A 20,170-nucleotide genomic window follows, 5' to 3' on the forward strand; every position below is an offset into this window, starting at 1 on the left:
GGTGGGCTGGCCTGTGTGCTGCGGGAGGCTGAGCAGCCCCAGGCTCCACCCGCTAGATGTCAGTAGCACCCTCTCCCCAGTGGTGACAACCAAGAACATCTGCAGTGACAGATGCCCCCAGCTGTTCTCGCTCCCATCCGCAAAGGCCTGAGTTAGACCAACCCTGAGCTCCGATTCCAGCCGGCCCCGAGGAGGGAAATTTCAGCTCCACAGACGGTGGAGGACCTAGGGGAAGCTCCTCTTCAGAACGCCCACGCGGCCTTGCCAAAGCTATTTAGCAAAGCGAATTTAGTTTTGACCTCCCCCAAATTCTTGTGCACTCTCTCACACGATAGGAATGGGGGTGTAAATAGTCACTGCCCTGGTGGAGGGCAGCCTACTCGTCACAGACATGGCGCACACCAGTGTGTGCAAGGCCTCGCTGGCTGTAAAACAAAAACCGGGGAAAGTGAGCCCAGGTTTCGGGGAGCATCCTTCATCCGCATGGAACACGGTGCTGTCGTAAACAAAGTTAGGAAGGGCTGCACGATGAACCCTGAAGTGCAAAGAGCAAGGGTACAGAGCCAGCAAGGTTTTGTAGAGCGGGGGCGGGGATAAGGGAACCAACCCGAAGGGGAGCAGAGACTACAGGGGATGGCTGGAGGGACAGAGGGAAGAAAGAAGGACATAGGAAGACAGAGACAGATAATATCTGGATGCTATTTTCTAGGCTGTGAATCCAGTCATGCCTGAAGCTTCCCCATTTGGAATTTTCTGGCTACAAGAACCCATCAACCCTCCTCTTTCTAAAAGCCAATTTGAGTCAGGTGACTGCTACTTGTGATTGCTTGTCGGGGGTGGGGTTGGAAAGTTCAAGAACCCTGTGGAAAAATCCAGCGTCTAACTAGGAAGTTGGCCCCTGGAATAAACATCAGATGAGGGCTGGGGGTGGGGAGGGGGCCGGGGTTAGGACTCACAGACTGGTCCCACCGGAACCCACCTATGGCGTCATGTGGAGGTCCATGGGGTCATAGGCCGACACCCGCAGCTTCTTCAACAGGGCTTCCAATTTGATCCTCAGCACGGCGTAGGGTGGCTTCTCATCGTACTTGAGGGCCATCACCACCTTCAGGTACTCCTTCAGGTACTCCTGCGGGGCCTCTGTGGCCAAGACAGCCCCACCATGGGAGAGGCTTGAGAGGGGGCCCCCCGCCCTGAGCCCAGGTGGCTGTGCCCTGAGGGTCTCACCCTCGGTGCCCATCTAGTCTGTGCTTGCCCTTTGCCTGGCATGGCCACAGGCACTGAGATGTTTTGTAAATTTTTAAAAAAGATTTTGTTTATTTATTTTTAGAAAGAGAGGAAGGGAGAAAGGGAGGGAGAGAAACATCAATGTGAAGTTGCCTCTCATGTGCCCCTTGTTGGGGATCTGACCTGTCACCCAGGCACGTGTCCTGACTGGGAATTGAACCAGTGACCTTTTGGTTTGCAGGCTGCAGGCTGGCACTCAATCCACTGAGCTACACCGGCCAGGGCTTTTTTTTAATTTTTGGAAAACATCAGACGTTCGCAACAGAGGAACAGTATGGCAAACCCATCACCCAGTCTCAACAACTGTCAGTCACAGCTAATCTCCTTTCTTCTGAACCCTACCACGTCCGTCCCCCTCCTGTGTTGTTTGAAAGCAGATCCCAGCTAACTGTCATTTTACCTGTAAATATTTAGTGGATCCCTAAAATGGGGACCTGCAAACTTTTACTGTAAAGTCTGCTGAGTCGACATTTTTGGTTGGTCTGTGTCAGAAAGAACTCAACTCAGCTGTTCTCGCACAAAAGCAACCACAGCCAACAGGTGAGTGAATGGGCGTGGTGGCTGTGCCCAGACTTATGGATGCTGCAGCTTGAATTTCAGGTAAGTTTCACAGTAATATTTTTCATTCCATGTCCCCCCATCATTTCAAAATGTAAAACAAGTCTGGCTTTACAGACAAGACGCCCCAGGGACACAGCTTAAATGATAAAGACTTTTTGCTGTTGTTGTTTCTTTCCCTCCTAAATAAGCACAATACCATCATCTCCCAAAAAGTGCCCGTTATGACACCGATAGCAGGCATGATAGTCCCCGCTTGGGGAATGTCCACCACTAAACTAAATAGCTTGTTTATTGGATAATCAGGGCTGCAGCGAAGCTGAGGCAGCCCTCCTGGATGGAGCTCTGTGCAGCAGTTCTGCATTGAACCGCTGCACGGTTTTCTGGGCAATCCTGGAGGTGGGGTCTGTTACTGGCCCTGTTCCACCCAAGCTGAGGCTCAGAGAGGCACATTTACCCACTGAAGTTCCCCTGCCTGGTACCCGACTAGAGGCTGCGACCTCCTCGGGCAGGCGGGCCAGCCTTGCCCCCACCCCCACCACCATCACGCAAGCCCCGCCGGGGCCTGCCACGAGCTGGGGGCTCATTCCTTAAAGAACGAGGACACAGGGCTGAAGGCTGGAGGCGAGAGTCACTTGGGCAGCACAGATAGGACTTGAACCCAGCGGTTTCAGGAAACTAAAAAGTGAGCTCTGCCCTGGCTGGTGCAGCTCAGTGGATTGAGTGCTGGCCTGCAAACCAGAGGGTCGTTGGTTGGATTCCCAGTCAGGGCACACGCCTGGGTTGTGGGCCAGGTCCCCAGTAGGGGGCACGTGGGAGGCAACCACACACTGATGTTTCTCTCCCTTTCTCCCTCCCTTCCCCTCTGTCTAAAAGTAAAATAAATTAAAAAAAAAAATGATGGTTTATCCAAACCACGAATACGGTGCAGCTGTGAAAAGCCGCGGCGATGCCTGTGTGAGTAACAACGCAGAGAGCCTGATGGCCATTAACGTAAAAAGCGGGATCTCGACCAAAACGTACGCAGGGTGAGGCTATTTTAACGGTTTGGTAAAACAAAACCACGTGTGCATACATTTACCCACGCTGGCCACGTACGCAGAGTACTGGCTGCAGCCGGCAGGCTCTCAACTCCTGCCATCCCTGCTTGCCTGTCCCCTCTCCCTGTGGCTGCTGCTTCCCTCGTCTGGAGAGTGGGCTGGCCTTGTGACAGGTGTGAATGTGGCAGAAGTGCCATTCTGGGACCCCCATGCTAGGCAGTGTCCACTCTTGTCCTCCTGGAAGACTTCCCCAAGGCCACCATGCGAGGAAGCCTCCTCCAGCCTGCTGGAGGGTGTGGGACCCAGGGAGCAGCAGATGAGCCATCCCAGCTGAGGACTCCTATCTGAGTGACAACCTGGCACCTATCACCAGACGGGAGGGAGAAGAGCCACCTGGGGCATGAAGACCAGCCGATCAACCGCTGGGCTGAACCTGGCCTGTTATTCCAGAGCCGTAAAGAAACGAAATGGCTGTTGTTTTAGGTCAGTCTGTTTTGAAGTGGTTTGTTACAAAGCAATAGATAACTGATATGTACTCACTGCATTTCTTTGAAAGTATGAATGGGGAGGGGACAAGGAAGGGTTAGGAACTTTCACTTTTTATGTAACTCGTTTCTGTTTGGTTTAAATTATTTTCTAAGCAAGGATTAGATTGGCAAATCTAAACCCAAAACCCAGTAAAGAAAAAAAAAAAAGGAGTAAAGAGTTTATAATATCAGAAAGTTGGAGGCAATCTAAAGGTTTATCAATGAAGAATTAGTGAAATATTTTGATATATTCATTCATATGGTGGGTTATCTCATGTATTATATGTGCGTTGTTGTGTCCAGATGGAGCACTGTTTGTCAAATACTTAAAAACAAACATAATTAGAAATATATTTCACATTATAACCTGTTACCCACATACACATATATGTGTATAAATATGTATCTCTGAAACCAACGTCTCACATTTCCTTCATTCCTGCAAAGCACAAATATTTTTTCTGTTCTTTAAAAATTTTAAAAATCTTATTTTTGACGTGTTAAATTGATTTCATGACTAATGAGTCATAACCACAGTTTTAAATTACTGACATTAGGTGTATTTTACCACAGATTAAAAAATACTGACAAAATGCTACAAACACTGATACAGAAAATCTCCAAGGTCGACTCTTCTTACATGAAAAGAAAAGCAAGTTGGAGACTAATACACAGAATATGATTCCATTAAGAAAAATCATTGTGTCCTGGCTTAGTTGGTTGGAGCGTTGTTCGTACACCAAAGGGTTACAGGTTCAATTCCAGTCCGGGCACATATGTAGGTTGTGTGGGCATGTGTATTGTTATAGTTCAGAGACACTTCTGAATTTTGGGGGTGAAGATTTAAAAATATTTTTTAAAAGATTTTATTTAGTCATTTTTAGAGAGAGGGGAAGGGAGGGAGAAAGAGAGGGGGAGAAACATCAATGTGTGGTTGCCTCTTACATGCCCCCAACTGGGGAACCTGGTCAGCAATCCAGGTATGTGCCCTGACTGGGAATCGAACTGGTGACCCTTTGGTTCACAGCCTGCGCTCAATCCGCTGAGCTACACCAGCCAGGGCAAGATTTTTGTTTTTCTACGACGAGCACATACATCTATGTAATTTGAAACACTCAAAGACAATAGAGGTGTGTTAAAGGAAGGCGACCTCACATGGATCCAAGCCTCCCCCAACACCGTCCCGCCATGGCCCCCACCTGTCCCTCCCCTTCAGGACATACCTGAGGGACTCATCCGGTGACTGTACTGTCCCACCAGGGCCTCCGGGTTGTCAAGGAACCTGAGAGGACAGAGGTACATGCGAAGGTCTTTTGGGGAAGAGACAGCAACTAAAACAAGACGCCTCATCGCTGCACTGTAGATGCTTATCATTCACGGTAGTTACTCCCTGCAGAGTCGCCCTGAATGCTGAATTAGCAACTTCTGAATCTGCTTGTAGGAGAAACGTCGCATTAGGCTCCTGTGAGCCTCTGGTCACAACATTTTCTGTTCTTTCTTTAAAAAATATCTTATTTATTTTTAGAGTGAGGGGAAAGAGGGGAGAAAGACAAGGAGAGATTGGTTGCCTTTCACACGCACCCCCAACCGGGGACCTGGCCCGCAAGCCAGGCATGTGCCCTGACTGGGAACCGAACAGCAACCTTTCAGTCCACAGGCCAGCACTCAATCCACTGAGCCCCACCAGCCAGGGCTTTCTTTGAAAATAAGCTTTAAAAAAAAGATTTTACTTACTTTTAGAGAGAGAGGAAGGGAGAGGGAGGAGGGGGAGGGGGAGATAGAGATAGAGAAACATGGATTGGCTGTCTTTGGCACACCCCCTACTGGGGACCTGGCCCAAAACGCCATCGTGTGCCCTGACTGGGAAATGAACCGGCAACCCTTGGGTTTTCAGGCCTGGGCTCAATCCACTGAGCCACCCCAGCCAGGGCTGCTCCTGACATTTTCATCAACTGATCAATACATAAGAACCTTGTTTTATGTGGTTATGTTTGAAGGCATCTTATTTAATATACCATGGATTCATCCACATGGAGCTCATAGCCAGCGGCACTGGGCTCGTGCCTGAGGGAAGCTCATCTAACACGTGGCCTCTCTCTGGAAGCACATCACTGCCTCTGACACTGAGGAACTCGAAACAGCACTGCAGCTTACGCGTGGGGCTGCTGTATTATTTACTGATTGACTGACTGTGAGAGTACATTCATTAAAGCTGGGGACAGTGAAACAAGGAAGGGCCTAGGGTAGAAGAAGCAATGGGAGAGCCCAGGTGGGGCTGCTTTGGTTCACTGGAGAGTCAGAGAAAAGGGCTTTGGAGACAGGGGCAGGGGGTGAGCCCTGGATGAGCTGTCGCTGACCACTGCTCCCCTGCTTGCAAGTCTTGTGGGGATCCGTAGAGTTTAGGAGATGCTTGCCTGAGAGGGAAGAAAGGCGTGGGCAGGCGCCTGAGTGGGAGAGCGCACCTTGGGGCCACTTGAAACAGCAAAACCACTGACAAAAAGCACATAAAGGTGGAAAATGGGGCATAAAGTAGGCCACACGCAGGACACTGGCTTACAGTGAGAGAGACAAGCCAAGAAGGCGGGGCACAGCCTTGTCTGACCTCAGCTGGGATCGTGGGCCCTACGTTTTGTCCACTCTGCGTGTCTGAGAATGACCACGAAAGCACTGTTGAGTATTGATTTTGGGGTTACAGACACATTCGAGTGAATAGGCAAATTCTCAATTATGAACTCTGTGAATAATGAAGAATGACTAGCTATCCAACACACAGATATTTGTATACATATGTACATATGTAAACACATACACACCCCTCTTGGACCACTCAGGAAAACCAGAAATTCATCTACTTCCCTGGCTTACCTTCACCGTCCACCCAGACCCCAGGAACTGACTGTCCTTTCCTTTCCCCATCCTCCCAGAAGTCCCCAAGTGCCACCCTCCTGCTCCCCAGCCCTCTCTGCTCCATCCCCCACTCTGCGATGCCTCTGGGCCCAGCTCAGGCCTCACCCTCTCCCTGGACTGCAGCTTCCTACCCTGCCTCCCAGGCACGGCCCCAGAGCTTTTCCACACCCAGAGCTGCCTCTGCCCCTCCCAGCTCGAAGCCCTTCTGGGGCTCCCTAGGAAAGTCCCAGGGAGTGGACCAGCCCTTCTGACCCTGTCTCCCTGACTTCCCTTCATCTCAGGCTCTGGCCACACAAATTTTTTTCTAGTTCCCCAAACATCCACTGGCTTCCTAATGCCTTCTCTGCCCTGGACGGCCTTTCCCAGCCTTGACCCCACTGGGTGGCTGCTCCCGCTTCACGACACAGCCTAAGCGGTGTCCTGGAAACTTCCCCCCGCACCTCCAGGCAGCGGAAGTCAATCCTTCCTGAGTTTGTGTGCACCCTGTACAGAGGGCCACAGATGCGCTACAGCACCTGGTGAGATGTATGTACAGGAAGCACCCGTCTGACACCTTTCTCCCTGCAGCCCTGGGATGCATGTGGTGAATGAATGAATGACTGAGTGAGCACTCCTTCCCCACAGGCTGTCGCTGTCAGTGGTAGTGGGATGATTTTTAGCCATTCATTCTGGCATGAACTAGGATGTGCAAGAAAAGGAACAAATATTTGCTGAATGAGTGGAAAAAGGCCGCACGCACCAACCACTAAGATGTCCCAGAGGAAAACAAGTTAGGGTTCCAGAAAACTTGCGTGCTTCAACATCACCCCCTGGTGGTCCTATTCGTTACTGCCTCGAGTCTGGGTGATGGGGTCCAGAATGGTGGTGATGTCACTGCCTGGATCTCCCTGTGGGGCCTGTTCACCTGCCCCGCCCTCCCTCTGTGGTTGTGGTTGGGATCTGGGGCTCTGGAATGAAGTGCTACTTGTACTGAAATCATCGATATTAAAACGATTACTAGGACCCATTTTATTTACTCTGCACCACTTTGGCGATTGCAGAGCCTCTGTCTGACTGAGGTCATCACTGAGACATGAAGGGGAAGGTGGGAGAGATGTGAAAAAGGAGACAAGACTTCTTCTTAGGAGCTAGGGAGGTAGAGGGAGAGAGGATTCAGCCTATCAGAGCCTCAGCAGGTGGTTCCACTGCTGACAAGAGGGGCCCTCAGCTGACCCCCAGCATTTGCTAGCACAGGGCTGGCACACCGATGCCCTGGGAAGACAGATCCTAGATGAATGGATGAATGAATAGTTCATGTAAATGCCATCCTGCCGGCCTGGAAATCTCGCTTCCCCCTTGCCTGCCTGGGAAATAACTGCTCTCTATAGACTGAGTCAGGCATCCTCTGGGTCAAGGCTCCCAGCGGGCTGAGGCCAGGTCACAAGCCTCCCCTCTGCTCCCACAATGCCTCCAGGGGCTTCCACCCTCACATGCAGTGCCTGCTTCCTGCCCCAGTGTCTCCCCCCAGCCTGGGAATCCCCAAGGCTGGGGGGCCTGTCTGCCTGACCTGTGTGTCTACACGGAAGCCCAGGCCTGGGAATAAAGGGCCCTCAGAAACGTGATGTCAGGTGGCACTGCAGAGGACCTGCTCCCTGCTGCCCAGTGTAACCTCTCTTCTTTGATGGCAGAATCCCCATGAGCCTGTGGCTGCCGACATTTCCCAAGCCCACTGCAGCTCAGGGTGGTCGCATGACCAAGAGACACACATTGTTTCCGGTCCCGCCCTTTCAAAGTAATGGGAGGCGGTGGCAGCAGGGTTGGCACCCAGAGAAGGACATGTGCATGCAGAAGGGGGCAGAGGCACCCGCCACCCTCGGCCTCCCACCCTGGGGCTGTTCGAGGAGGGAAGCAAACACCTGCCTCATCTGGGCCACAGTGGTGGTGTGGGGTCTGCTTGCAGGAGCAGCTCAGCCTTGTCCCTAACTGAGACAGCAGAAACATGTAAAGGAGTGGGTCTCACACTTCAGGCACGCTCAACGTGTTAGCAAATGGGAGGTACGTTCCTGCTGCCTGTGCCCCCCGTTCTGCGACCCGTCGTTCTCACCTGGCTTCACTGCGGACATGGAAAATGATGGGAGAGCTGGAGAGTAGGTTCCTGCAACAGTAAGTCCCAAGAAAACAAGGCAAAGGCATGTGTCTGGCAGGCTCTGAGGCAGAGGTAGCCTGTGGAAGCCTGAGAGCTGAAGGCCTCTGTCTATCTGTCTGTCTGTCTTTCCTTCCTTCTGCAGGGATGTTAGGGGCACATCAACCAAAGTGAGACCTCCTCCTTGCCTCACTGCCCTTCTGGAGATGACTGACTCGTCACCGTTGCCTTGAGACCCGCCCTGGCCATTTAATCTATAAGAGTGGCAGGTGCCCACACCCTGCCGGTCCCCTGCACCCTGCTGGATCTCCCCAGGGCTCTGACTGGACCCCCCACAGCGGTCTGACCTCTGACCTGTGCTGTGCTCCACTCTTCGTCTCTTCCCTTCTCCCCCAGCAGATGTGGGAGTTCCCCGAGGGCAGGGATGTGCGTCTTACTGGATGCTGTGCCCGGGGCCTAGAAGGGCTGGAGGAGCACAGCAGGTGCTGCACAGCTAAGTGCTCAGTGGGGGAAGGCTGCGTCCAGCCTCCCACCCTGGGGAGACACGGGCTTGGAAGTGTTTCAAGGACAGAGGTGCATTTCAACAACCAAAGTTAGGAGACGTATTCAGAGGTGGCGAGCGAGTGATGTAGCTGACAGTTCAAAACACAGCACTGAGCGAAAGAAGGCAAGAAACAACGGCGTTTCGGGCAGAGCACTATTTATGCAGAGTAAGTACTCTCATCGTACAGTATTCAGGGACACAGACACATCTGTACAAACTTATTTAAAAGCAGCTGTCAGAAGCAGGAAACCCGAGGTGAAAGCCGGCGAACACAGTGTCGCATAAAAAAGGCCAGGAACAGGTTCGATTTCGAGAACAACATTAGTACAAGTCGGACCCACGCAGTGCCGCCGCCGTCATGCAAGCTCAAGGGTACAAAGACATTTAAGCTGATGTGTCAGGAGAACATGGATGCAGTACGTTGGTATGGGTGCCCATGGGTGACGGGGCAGACAGGGGACATTGAAGGGGAAGAATAAAGTGGGCGAGGCTTAGAAGGAAGACAGCACACTAAGAACTGAGAAGCGCTGTGGACACAATGCTGTTCACAGGAGAATTTGCCCTCTTCCCACTCTGCATGTCCGCCCTAGAAACGCTCACCCCCTCCCAGAGCCACTGCAGACAACTCGGGAGATACCACTGAGGCCCGGATCTCCGTGCAGACTTCATTTGTGCACTTCAGACACTGACAGCCAACCACCTCCCAGACGGCCCTCCCGGGTACCTGCTGGGCAGCTCTCAGCCTCAAGTCTGCACCAAATCTTGAATCACGTCCTCTGGGCCTGCAGCGCTTCCCTGTGCCCCTCCAGGAGTCCACTGACTGTCTTTGGTGCTGAGGACCAAGGCCCAGTTCTTACTTCCCCCTGCCCCTGGGGCGGAACCGCACCAGCGGCACTTTCCTTCGCAAATAGACACCTTTGTCCTTGGTGCTGAATCTCACACCTCAGCACTTCCCTTCCCAGCCTCCAGGGGCCGGCTGTGGGCGCTGTCCTTGGTGCTGACAGTCTAAACATAACTAGCTGGATCTGGTGGTTTTACATGCAGAGGTGAGGAGGGCCCAGACTTGCCCACAAGCTCGGGAAGGAATGAATGAGTCATGTGGTCCAGTGTGTGGTGAGCCTTTTTTTACAGGCCAGGCTCTCAGCCGAGTGCTGTGTCCCTCACTCCCCTGAATCCTCCTGCTGCCCCCAGCAGTGGGTGCTAATAGGACCCCATCTCACTGAGGACACTGAGGCTGCAGAGGTTAAGGTGCTCACCCAACCCCGCAGAGCCATGGGGCTGGAGTCTGACCACAGGCAGCAGGGCTCCAGAGTCCACGCTCTGGTCTGCTGGAATAGATGGTAGAGCGAACGCCTGAGAACTGCAGAGGCACTCGCTCCGCTGGACACCGTCCCCCCTCCTTTCTTGCCCCCGTTGGGTTCTGTGCTTCTGGCCCTGCTGCAGGGGTGCTGGGCCAGTGCTGGGCTCTGTTGACCCCCGGACTCACTTCTGTTTCAGCTTCATGACGGCCTCGATGTCGGGCAGGCATTTCGTCCACGGCAGGGTCCCGTAGATCCACTTCAGCAAACAGTAGCCCAGGGTCTGGAGGTCACTGCGGCGGAAGGGCCCTGGGGAGGGGGACAGAGGTGGCAGTTCGGTCTGGATGCTCCACTCACTGCCACACCCGGCCCCTTCCTCTCTCCCTCTGACTCAACCACACACTCACACTCAACCACCCAAACATATTGGCTCTCGGCTGTTCATTCACTCTTCATTCGCCCACTCACACGTCTCTCAGTTACTCATTCACTTGCTCAGCCTTCCCTCCACCCCAGCTCTCACTAGCTCACTCCCTCATCTCCTTGTCTTTCATCCATTTGATGAGCCCTCAGAGCCCTGTGTGCTCCCATTTCTCAAACTGTCGACGAGAGTTTGGCTGGGTCCCAGTCCTTCAGTCTAGTGGGGAGATGGCTGTATTGTGGGATTACCTGAGCTACAGAGGACACAGAACAGGGCACGAGGGAGCCCAGAAGGCTGGGCACTGCATACAGCCTCAGTGGGGGAGCAAAGACGACCACTGGGTTTTATTTTTGTTACGCTGTCCAAACGTCATGATTTGCACAACTCGTGTAAGCACTCAGCACACACTGAGAGTCGACTGTGCGTGACTGACTCTGCCACCTGATGCCAGAGGCACAGGCACCACCTCTTCCCCGGGTGGGCTCAGAGCTCAGTCTGGTGGGAGGACACAGGCACATGGATGGCCGTAGTCCCAAGGGATTTGGGAAAGAGGGGCTGCGACCTCCTTGGGGAACCTGCCCTGGGATCTCTGCTCACTGTACACTTTCCTTGGATAAGCTCATCCCTCTGCCAGGGATTCAGCTGACAACTCCTGAGATCCTGTTGACCCCTGAGTCTCCGCCCACAGTTTACTCCTGAGCTGCAGACACAGAGCCAACTGCTTCCTCAGCGGCTCTCCTGGGAGACTCGCGGGCACTGCCATGTTCTAAGTCTCCACTAGATGCTGAATCTGAACCTGCAAGGCTTCCTTGTGCCCAGCTGACCTCTGTCCTTGGTGCTGAACCACTACCCCTAACTCCCCAGTGCTTGGGGTCACTATTCTTCATTCTAAAGATTTTATTTATTTTTTTTAGAGAGAGGGGAATGGATGGACAAAGAGAGGGAGAGAAACATCAATGTGTGGTTGCCTCTTATGTGCCCCAGACTGGGGATCTGGCCTGCAACCCAGGTATGTGTCCTGACTGGGAATCGAACTGGCCACCCTTTGGCTTGCAGGCTGGTGCTCAGTCCACTGAACCACACTAGCCAGGGCTCTATTCTTAATTCTAAATCCCTGTCATGACTTCTTGAGGTGACTCCAGTGTCTGGTCATCTGCTGTCCATGGTTGTGAAAACCTACAGCTGCCCTTGTATGACAAGCGTGTCTCCAGGGTCCTGACCCCTTTCTCTGGTCTCTTACCGCATCCCTTGTGCACATCCATGCTAATGAACTCCAGGTCCCCCTCATGGGGGCTCCTGCTGCCTTCCACGTAGGCCACGTGTCTGCCGCCTGGGGAATAGCGGAAGGCGAAACCATAGCCTGCCAGGGTCACCTGTGTGGGCACAGGGAGAAGCCATGCAGTTTGGAGGTAAGGAGCCTGGACTCTGGAATCAGACAGCACAATTGAGGGCATAATCAGAAACAAACAAATGCCAGCAGTACTAAAGAGTGTAGAGTGAAAAGAACCTAAACCAATCATCACTACTGCAACCCCACCCCTAAACCTATCACGCAGAGGTAACCACTGATGATAGTTTCTTATTGTTTCAAGTAGTTTTCTTCAAATAACTGGTGAACACATGTGACAGGGCAGGGGCTCTAGTTTTCCACAAAGGGATCACACTGTGCCTCCTGTTGGGCATCCGGCTTTTTGCACTTTCAGCATGGTTCAGGGCATTAACTCTGGAGCCAGAGAGATCAGGTTCAAGTGCCAGTGTGGCCCTTAGGGGCTGTGCAACCTTGGGCGAGTTATGTAACTTTTCTGTGCTTTCATTTCTCCGTTTGTAAAATGAAGACAGTGATAGTCCCCACCTTGCAGGATGGTTATGAGGCTTAACAGAGTTGAAAACAAAAAGTAAAGTGTTTATCGGCCAGACACACAGTCAGCCCTGCCTGCATTTTAATGGCTCACTGTATTCTGCTATTTGGACAAAGGACAACTATTGGTTTTGTCCGAGAGAGATCTACAGCTTTTTCTTCTGGTCACAGCTTGTGATATTTAAGTGTAATCTCACTTGGAGCTCAGACACTTGACCAAACATTATTCTGGGTGTGTCTGTGAGGGTGTCTCTCTGTAAGATTAACATTAAAATTCCCCCCCCCTTTTATTGATTATAGAGAGAGGGGAAGGGAGGGAGAAACATTAATTGGTTGTCTCTTGCATGTGCCCCTACTGGGGACTGAACCCACAACCCAGGCATGTGCCCTGACCGGGAATTGAAACTGTGACCTTTTGGTTTGCAGGATGACGCCCAACCAACTGAGCCACACCAGCAAGGGTTGGATAAGATTAACATTTAAACCATAGTCTAAGTAAAGCAGATTGCTCTGTCTAATGTGGGTGGGCCTCAGGCAACAGTCGGAGGTCTGAATAGAACGAAAAGGCTGCGTGAGCGGGGACAACTCATGGCTGACTGCAAGAGCTGGAACATTGGCCTTTTCTGGCCTTGGACTTGAACTGAAACATGGACTCTTCTCAGGCCTTGAGCCTGTCAGCTTTTCAGACAAAAACTCACACTGTCAGTTTTCCTGGTTTTCCAGGCCTTTGGACTGACCAGAACCACACCATCCTCTCTTCCTGGTCTTCAGCTTGCCAACGGCATGTATCGAGGTTCTCGGTCTCCATGATGGTGTGAGCCAATTCCTCATAACAGATCTTTTCCTGTACAATTCTGTACACCAGTGATTTTCAACCTGCTTCATCTCATGGCACACATAAACTAGTTACTAAAATTCTGCAGCACACCAAAACAGGTTTTTTGTTTTTCTGACAAAAAAAGTAGGTATAATTTTGATTCATTCACCCTGGACAGCTACTGGTGTGTCATCATTTTTTAAAAAGTTTTGACAATCTAAGGGAAAAAGAGGTCAGTGCCCCTGACTAACTAGTCATGAACGGCATGTTTTAAAAACTCTTATAGCGCACTGGTTGAGACTCGCTGCTGTACGTAACTGTGCGAGCCAACTCCTTATACTTAATGTTTCTGTGCATTCTGTTGGTTCTGTTTCTCTGGAAAGCTCTAATACAGCCTGACAATTTTTCTCTGGGATCATGTCTCTCCAACTCTTAGTCCAGGTGACTGAGGTGAGGCTCACCTGATCTATTTCTGCTGGGTTGCTAAACTCAGGGGATTTAAGCCTAATTTCCTGGTGGTGATTTGGTCAGCATGAGGGAAGACAGTCTGCCTGGCAATGACTGACTGGTCCTAGATTCAGCCATGCCTGAAACCAGTGAAGTTCTCCATGTCTCCATTCCCTGGACCAATATATTGCACTCCTCCCTTTTTAAACCTTTTTTTTTTTTTTTTTTTTTTTTTTTTTTTTTTTTTTTTGCTTAAGTCATGTCATTTGAAAAAATAATTAGAATCTACTTGGAACATGTATAAAGGACACATGGACAAAACCAAAGCGGGGAAGGATTAAGGGTGGAAAGTGGGGATGGCTGGGATGGGGGGAGTGGTGGGGAGAAAATGGAGACAACTACACTTGAACAACAATTAAAAATGTGAAAAAAAACCCCACTATTTAATCAGCACCCTACTGGGAGCATGTATTTAAGGTTTTCCCACTTTACTGTTACAATCAATGTTGTAAGGAACGCTGCGTATTTAGACATACATCTCCAAACAGCCCTAAGAGTATGGGGATAGGATGCACTCCTGAGAGAGGAACTGGTGGGTCAAACAAAATATGCACTAAAATTTTACTGCTATATCCAAGTTACCTTCCAGAGAGGTTGCCCAATTCATACTTCTCACAGAATAGAAAGCACTTTTCTTTTTTTAAAGTATATTTTATTGATTATGCTATTAAGTTGTCCTGATTTTTCCTTTGTCCCCCTCTGCTTGGTACCTGCCTTCCCTCCAGCAATCCCCCCCTTAGTTCATGTCCGTGAGTCGTGCATGTAAGTTCTCTGACTTCTCCGTTTCCTACACTATTATTAACAGCCCCCTGTCTATTTTGTACCTACCACTTACGTTTCTTTTTTTAAAGAATTTTTCCTTTTTAAAATATTTTATTTATTTATTTTTAGAGAGAGGGGAAGGGAGAAAGAAAGGGAGACAAACATTAATGTGTGGTTGCCTCTCATGCACCCCCTACTGGGAACCTGGCCTGCAACCCAGGCCTGTGCCCTGACTGGGAATGGAACCTGCAACCCTTTGGTCCGCAGACCTGCGCTTAGTTCACTGAGCCACACCAGCCAGGACCCATATATGCTTCTTAATCCCTGTACCTTTTCTTCCATTCTCCCCCTTTCCCCTCCCCACTGTTAACTCTCCAAGTGACCTCCATATTTATGATTCTGTTCCTGTTTGTTTCTGTTTTTTAGATTCAGTTGTTGACAGTTGCGACTTTGTTGTCATTTTAATGTTTATAGTTTTGATCTTCTTTACTTTAAATAAGACCCCTTAACATTTCATATAATAAGGGCTTGGTAATGATGAACTCCTTTAGCTTTACCTTGTCTGGGAAGAGCTTTATCTGCCCTTCTATTCTAAATGAGAGCTTTGCCGGATAGAGTCATCTAGGTTGTAGGCCCTTGCTTTCCATCACGTTGAATACTTCTTGCCAGTCCCTTTCTGCCTGCAAGGTTTCTTTTGAGAAATTAGTTGACAGTCTTATGGGAACTCCTTTGTAACTCTCTGCTTTTCTCTTGCTGTTTTTAAGATTCCCTGTTTATCTTTAACCTTTGGCATTTTAATTATGATGTGTCTTGGTGTGGTCCTCTTTGGGTCCAACTTGTTTGGGATTCTCTTATATCCTGGGCTTATATGTCTATTTCCTTCACTAAATTAGGGAAGTTATCTTTCATTATTTTTTCAAATAAGTTTTCAATTTCTTGCCTTCCTCTTCTCCTTCTAGCATCCCTGTGATTCAAATGTTGGCACTTTTGGAGATGGACCAGAGTCTTCTTAATCTCTCATTTAAAAAAAAATTCTTGTTTCTTCATTTTGTTCTGGTTGATGGTTTATTTTTTCCTCATGTTCCAAATCGAAGATTTGGTTCCCTTCAGTTGGTTCCCTGTAGATTTTTCTTTACTTCACTTGGTGTAACCTTCACTTCTTCCCTTAAGCTTTTGCCATACTTTTAGAGTTCTTTGAGAATCCTAATCACCAGTGTTTTGAACTCTGCATCTAACAGGTTGGCTATCTCCATTTTGTTTAGTTCTTTTTGGGGGGTTTTGTTCTGTTCTTTTATTTGAGCCGTATTTCTTTGTCTCCTAGATTTGGCGGCCTGGCCTCCCTGTGTTTGTTTCTGTTAGGAAGAGCTGGTTTGACTCCGACTTGGTGCACCTGTTACATTGTATGGGGCAGAACCTTAGGTAATCACCTGGGCGGGGCAACATGCTTCATGGTTCTGTGGCTGTGTATGTGGGGGAGGGGTCAGAGAGGGGACAATGCTGCTGTCTGGCTGCTGGAGGCTTGCTCAACACTTGCCCCATTTCCAGTCACTTCGCCCTCTTCCCATATGCAACTGGTGCCCCTCTAGCTGTTGCCCTGCTGGTGGTTCCCAGAGTGGGTGGGGTGTGTATGTTCTAGGATTATGTAGGCCCTTTATATGGACTCTACTGAGAGACTGGCAGTTTCTCCCACCACCCTAACCCCCACTGGTTTTTACAGCCAGAAGTTATGAGGCTTTATTTCCCCAGCACTGGAACCCTGGGCTGTGTGGTCTGACCTGGGGCTGGGATCACTCAATCCCCAGGTATCCTCCCGATTTCTATCAACCACATGTGAATGTGGGGCCACCTGTTCTGATGGCTGCCACGACTGCCATGTTACCACCACACCGCGTGCCTTCCACCCCGGCTCTGTCTCTGCCTCTCCTATCCGTCTGGATGAACGTGGCTTCTTTAAACCCTTGGTTGTCGGACTTCCATACATTTCAATTTCCTGGCAGCTCTGGGTGTTCTTTGTTTTGAGGTTAGTTGTGATCCTTCACATAGTTGTGCAAGGAGGTGAAGCGTGTCTACCTACGACTCCATCTTGACGGGAAGGTGAGAGCCGAACTTTTATTTCTTTGTATCTTTTCATCACCATAGATATTATCATTCTTTTAAATTTTGTCCGCCCAAAAGGTTAAAAAACAGTATGTTCTAATTTTCATTTCAATGATTATTAGGGAGGTTGAGCATCTTTTCACATATTTAACTAGCCTGTGGATTTCTTTTTCAATGAAGTGCTTTTCCTAGCCTTTACTCATTTTTCTACTAAGTTGCTCATCTCTAGTTTTGCCCTAGCTGGGTATCTCAGTTTGTCAGAGCGTCCTCCTGATACACCAAGGTTGTGGGTTCAATCCCCAGTCAGGGCACATACAAAAATCAACGTGTGAATGCATCAATAAGTAGAACAACACACTGATGTTTTTTTTTTCTCTCTCTCAATCTCCATTCCTGTCTCTCTAAAATCAATTAAAAAAACTGTAATAAATGGAAGTTTTGAGACAGGTGATCCTGAGCCCAGGGAGCCCCAAGGTGGGGAGGACCTGTTACCTGGCTCGGGTCCTCTGGGTTCACAAAGATATTGTCAGCTGTCACATTTCCGTGAACATACTCATTCTCATGGAGGAACTCCAGGGCATCCAGCTGGGGAGGAAAAAGGATCTCCGTGAGCAGCGTGACTCACACTAAGCAGCTCTGATGCAAAGCCCGGTGACTGAGTCCCCACTCTTGGGCCTGTGGTCTTATGGCCTGCTTGTGACTGGGGTGGTGGTGGTGGGGTGAGGCCTGACTCATTCTGGAGGAGCATTAGGAAGTCCACTCTGACAGCACACCGAAGCAGGTCTTCTAATAAGGCTTTAAAAAATTCAGGCCCTGGCTAGTGTAGCTCAGTGCATTGAGTGTGGGCCTGAGAACCAAAGGGACATGGTTCGATTCCTAGTCAGGGCACATGCCTGGGTTGCAGGCCAGGTCCCCAGCAGGGGGATCATGAGAGGCAAGCACACACTGATGTTTCTCTCCCTCTCTCTCCTTCCCTTCCCCTCTCTAAAAAATATATATAAATAAACTCTTTAAAAAAAAAAAAGTAGTCTTAAAAAAGAAAATTCACTGGTAGACCTGGCTGGTGTAGCTCAGTGGATTGAGTGCAGGCCTGAGAACCAAAGGGTTGCTGGTTTGATTCCCAGTCAGGGCACATGCCTGGGTTTTGGGCCAGGTCCCCAATTGGGAGTATGTGAGAGGCAACTGCACACTGATGTTTCTCTCCCTTTCTCCTTCTCTTCTCATCTCTCTAAAAATAAATAAATAAAATCTTAAAAAAAATTCACCAGTAAAGCCAACATTTGGTTTTCTATCTTTTAGATCTATTTCTTAGTTGATTGCAAACCCAGGAAGGGGGTAAGTTGGTTACTTATTGCTCCCTGCCAAAAAACCCCCCAACATCTGCACATACCAAAGAGGAGTTCTTGTTTTTCCTAGAGAACAGAAGTAAGTTTAGTTAAGCAATTTATATTTTTATCTCTCACTCCGACTTCTCCACTGAGCTCCAGACTCATACACGGAACTGCCTCGGTGTTAGTTACATTGGAATGACATCCCCGAGGCCCTCTTGACCCCAAGGCTTAACTGCCCACCAAGTTCTGCTTGTCTTACAAACTCTCCATCCTCACAGCCTAACGCCTCTCCTCAGGCCTTGCCCTTTCTCACGCTGACCTCACCTGGCCTCCATCTCACCGCTACCAGTTTTCCCTCAGGCCAGAGCTGACAGTGCCCCTCCCTTGCTCCCAATCCTCCCATGGCTCCCCAGTGCCTCAGGGGAGAGTTCCAGCTCCTCAGCCTGATATTCAAGGCCCTGGGTGATCTGGTCCCTGCTGATCTCTCCACACAACCTCTTACCCTTTGTCTCTCCGCATGCCACAGTGAAGATACTCTGAGCACAAAAACCTTTGGGACTCACCTAATGTGTCACTGCCTTGCCTCTTTCATTCCTCCCCCAATTTAAATTTGGCCCTCTTATTTGCCATCATAGCAGGGGGACATTTCTATGCAGGAACTTTTCATAATTTGTGCAACTGTTTAACTTCATCCTCTTTGACATAAAACCCACATCTGTGCTATTTGCTACCGCACTCCCAGGCCCTGGGACAGTGCCTGACACCCAGCAGGGACCTGGTAAATATTTAATGAAAGGATGGTCCTGGCTGGTGTGGCTCACTGGACTGAGTGCTGGCCTGAAACCAATGGGTCACCGGTTTGATTCCCAGCCAAGGCACATGCCTGGTGGGGGATGCGTGAGACACAACCACACACTGACATCTCTCTCTCTTTCTCTCTCCATTCCCCTCTCTCTAAAAATAAATAAATAAAATCTGAAAATAAAAAAAAAAAAGGTTGGATGAAGGAATAAATGAATGAACCAATGCCTTATGCTCTCTCCCCCATATAAGCCTTTGCCCAAGCTGTATCCTTGGCCTGAATATTCTCCTCACCTATCTCCATTCCCGGCACCTTGCTCCTTCCCACTCCTATCTCAGAAAGGATCTCCATCAGGAAGCCCGATGGAAGCCCGATGGAAGCCCTCAGTTTGAGGCTGGGGCCCCGCCCTCAACTCCCACAGGCCTGGAACGCACCTCATGCTTATCCCCTGGTTCTAACGGCCTGGCGTTCACCTGCGTCAGACAGTGTGCTGGTCCTCAGTGTCCAGCAGGGGAAAGTGCGGACTGAATGTGTCAGTGGACAGACTGATAAACCAGAACCCGGCAGCCACCCCCCTGCTGGGAGCCAGCAATGCTCAGGTACCTACCAGCCGGTAGGCCAACTGGAACACAGACAGCATGGGTATTATATGCTTCAGGTTGTCGTCCAGGGCCGACTGAAGGCTTCTCCCCAGCACGGGGAACACCAAGAACCTGGAAGACATGCGTATCCCAGGAGGCAGCAGAGATGACCAGGGGAGGGGGCAGAACAAAGGCCACAAAGGATGGACTGTGGCTGGGTGGCTATGGGGTCCTGGCCTCGAGCAAGATTAAGGGTTCTGACTGAGGGGGTCAGCCTGGCTCAAAGCAGGAGAAAGGAAGGAAGCAGCTATCTGGCCAATGACTCCAGGGTCCCAGCTGTGCCTGGGGACATGACAGGGAGAGAAGAAAAGGGCCCAGTGAGGTGGCAACTCACCTGTACCTGTCCTCATGAATGCCAAAACCGACACAGGTGGGGATGGCCAGTAGGGGGGTCAGTTGCAGCTTCTTCCACTTGTTCACTGTGGGGGGCAGGGACCTGAGAAGTTAGAGCCCCCCTGGTCCCAGGCCCATTCTCAGACCAGAAGCAGAGTGCGCCCAAGCCCAGGCCAGACCCAAGTCTCCTGGTTGGAGACGCCACCTCTTGGGTAGGTTTACAATGGGTGTGCTGACAGGGTCGGCCTGGTTGACACCTGAATGTCTGTCATCTCTGTGTGCAGGTGACAAGGGGTGAAAGTGGGAGAAACAATATAC

The 20,170-nt window shown here is 50.2% G+C and overlaps 1 protein-coding gene across 5 annotated transcripts in view; it reads right to left on the minus strand.

Annotated features, from left to right (window-relative positions):
• The window catches only part of VRK3 (VRK serine/threonine kinase 3), a 34,992-nt gene that overhangs the window by 724 nt on the left and 14,098 nt on the right, over positions 1-20,170 (minus strand). For 3 of the 5 annotated variants that reach the window (XM_071219986.1, XM_071219984.1, XM_024566294.4), the window contains exons 8-14: positions 19,854-19,938; positions 19,486-19,591; positions 17,238-17,330; positions 11,945-12,077; positions 10,472-10,592; positions 4,636-4,694; positions 980-1,140 (exon numbers count right to left, since the gene is read on the minus strand). In XM_071219986.1, the coding sequence (XP_071076087.1) occupies positions 980-1,140; positions 4,636-4,694; positions 10,472-10,592; positions 11,945-12,077; positions 17,238-17,330; positions 19,486-19,591; positions 19,854-19,938 (758 nt within the window). Of the gene's footprint in view, positions 1-979; positions 1,141-4,635; positions 4,695-10,471; positions 10,593-11,944; positions 12,130-17,237; positions 17,331-19,485; positions 19,592-19,853; positions 19,939-20,170 lie in introns of those variants that run through there. The other 2 variants (XM_071219985.1, XM_071219987.1) reach the window with 2 other exon arrangements.

The sequence above is a fragment of the Desmodus rotundus genome, chromosome 12 (assembly GCF_022682495.2).
Source record: "Desmodus rotundus isolate HL8 chromosome 12, HLdesRot8A.1, whole genome shotgun sequence".
NCBI classification, from domain to species: Eukaryota; Metazoa; Chordata; class Mammalia; order Chiroptera; family Phyllostomidae; genus Desmodus; species Desmodus rotundus.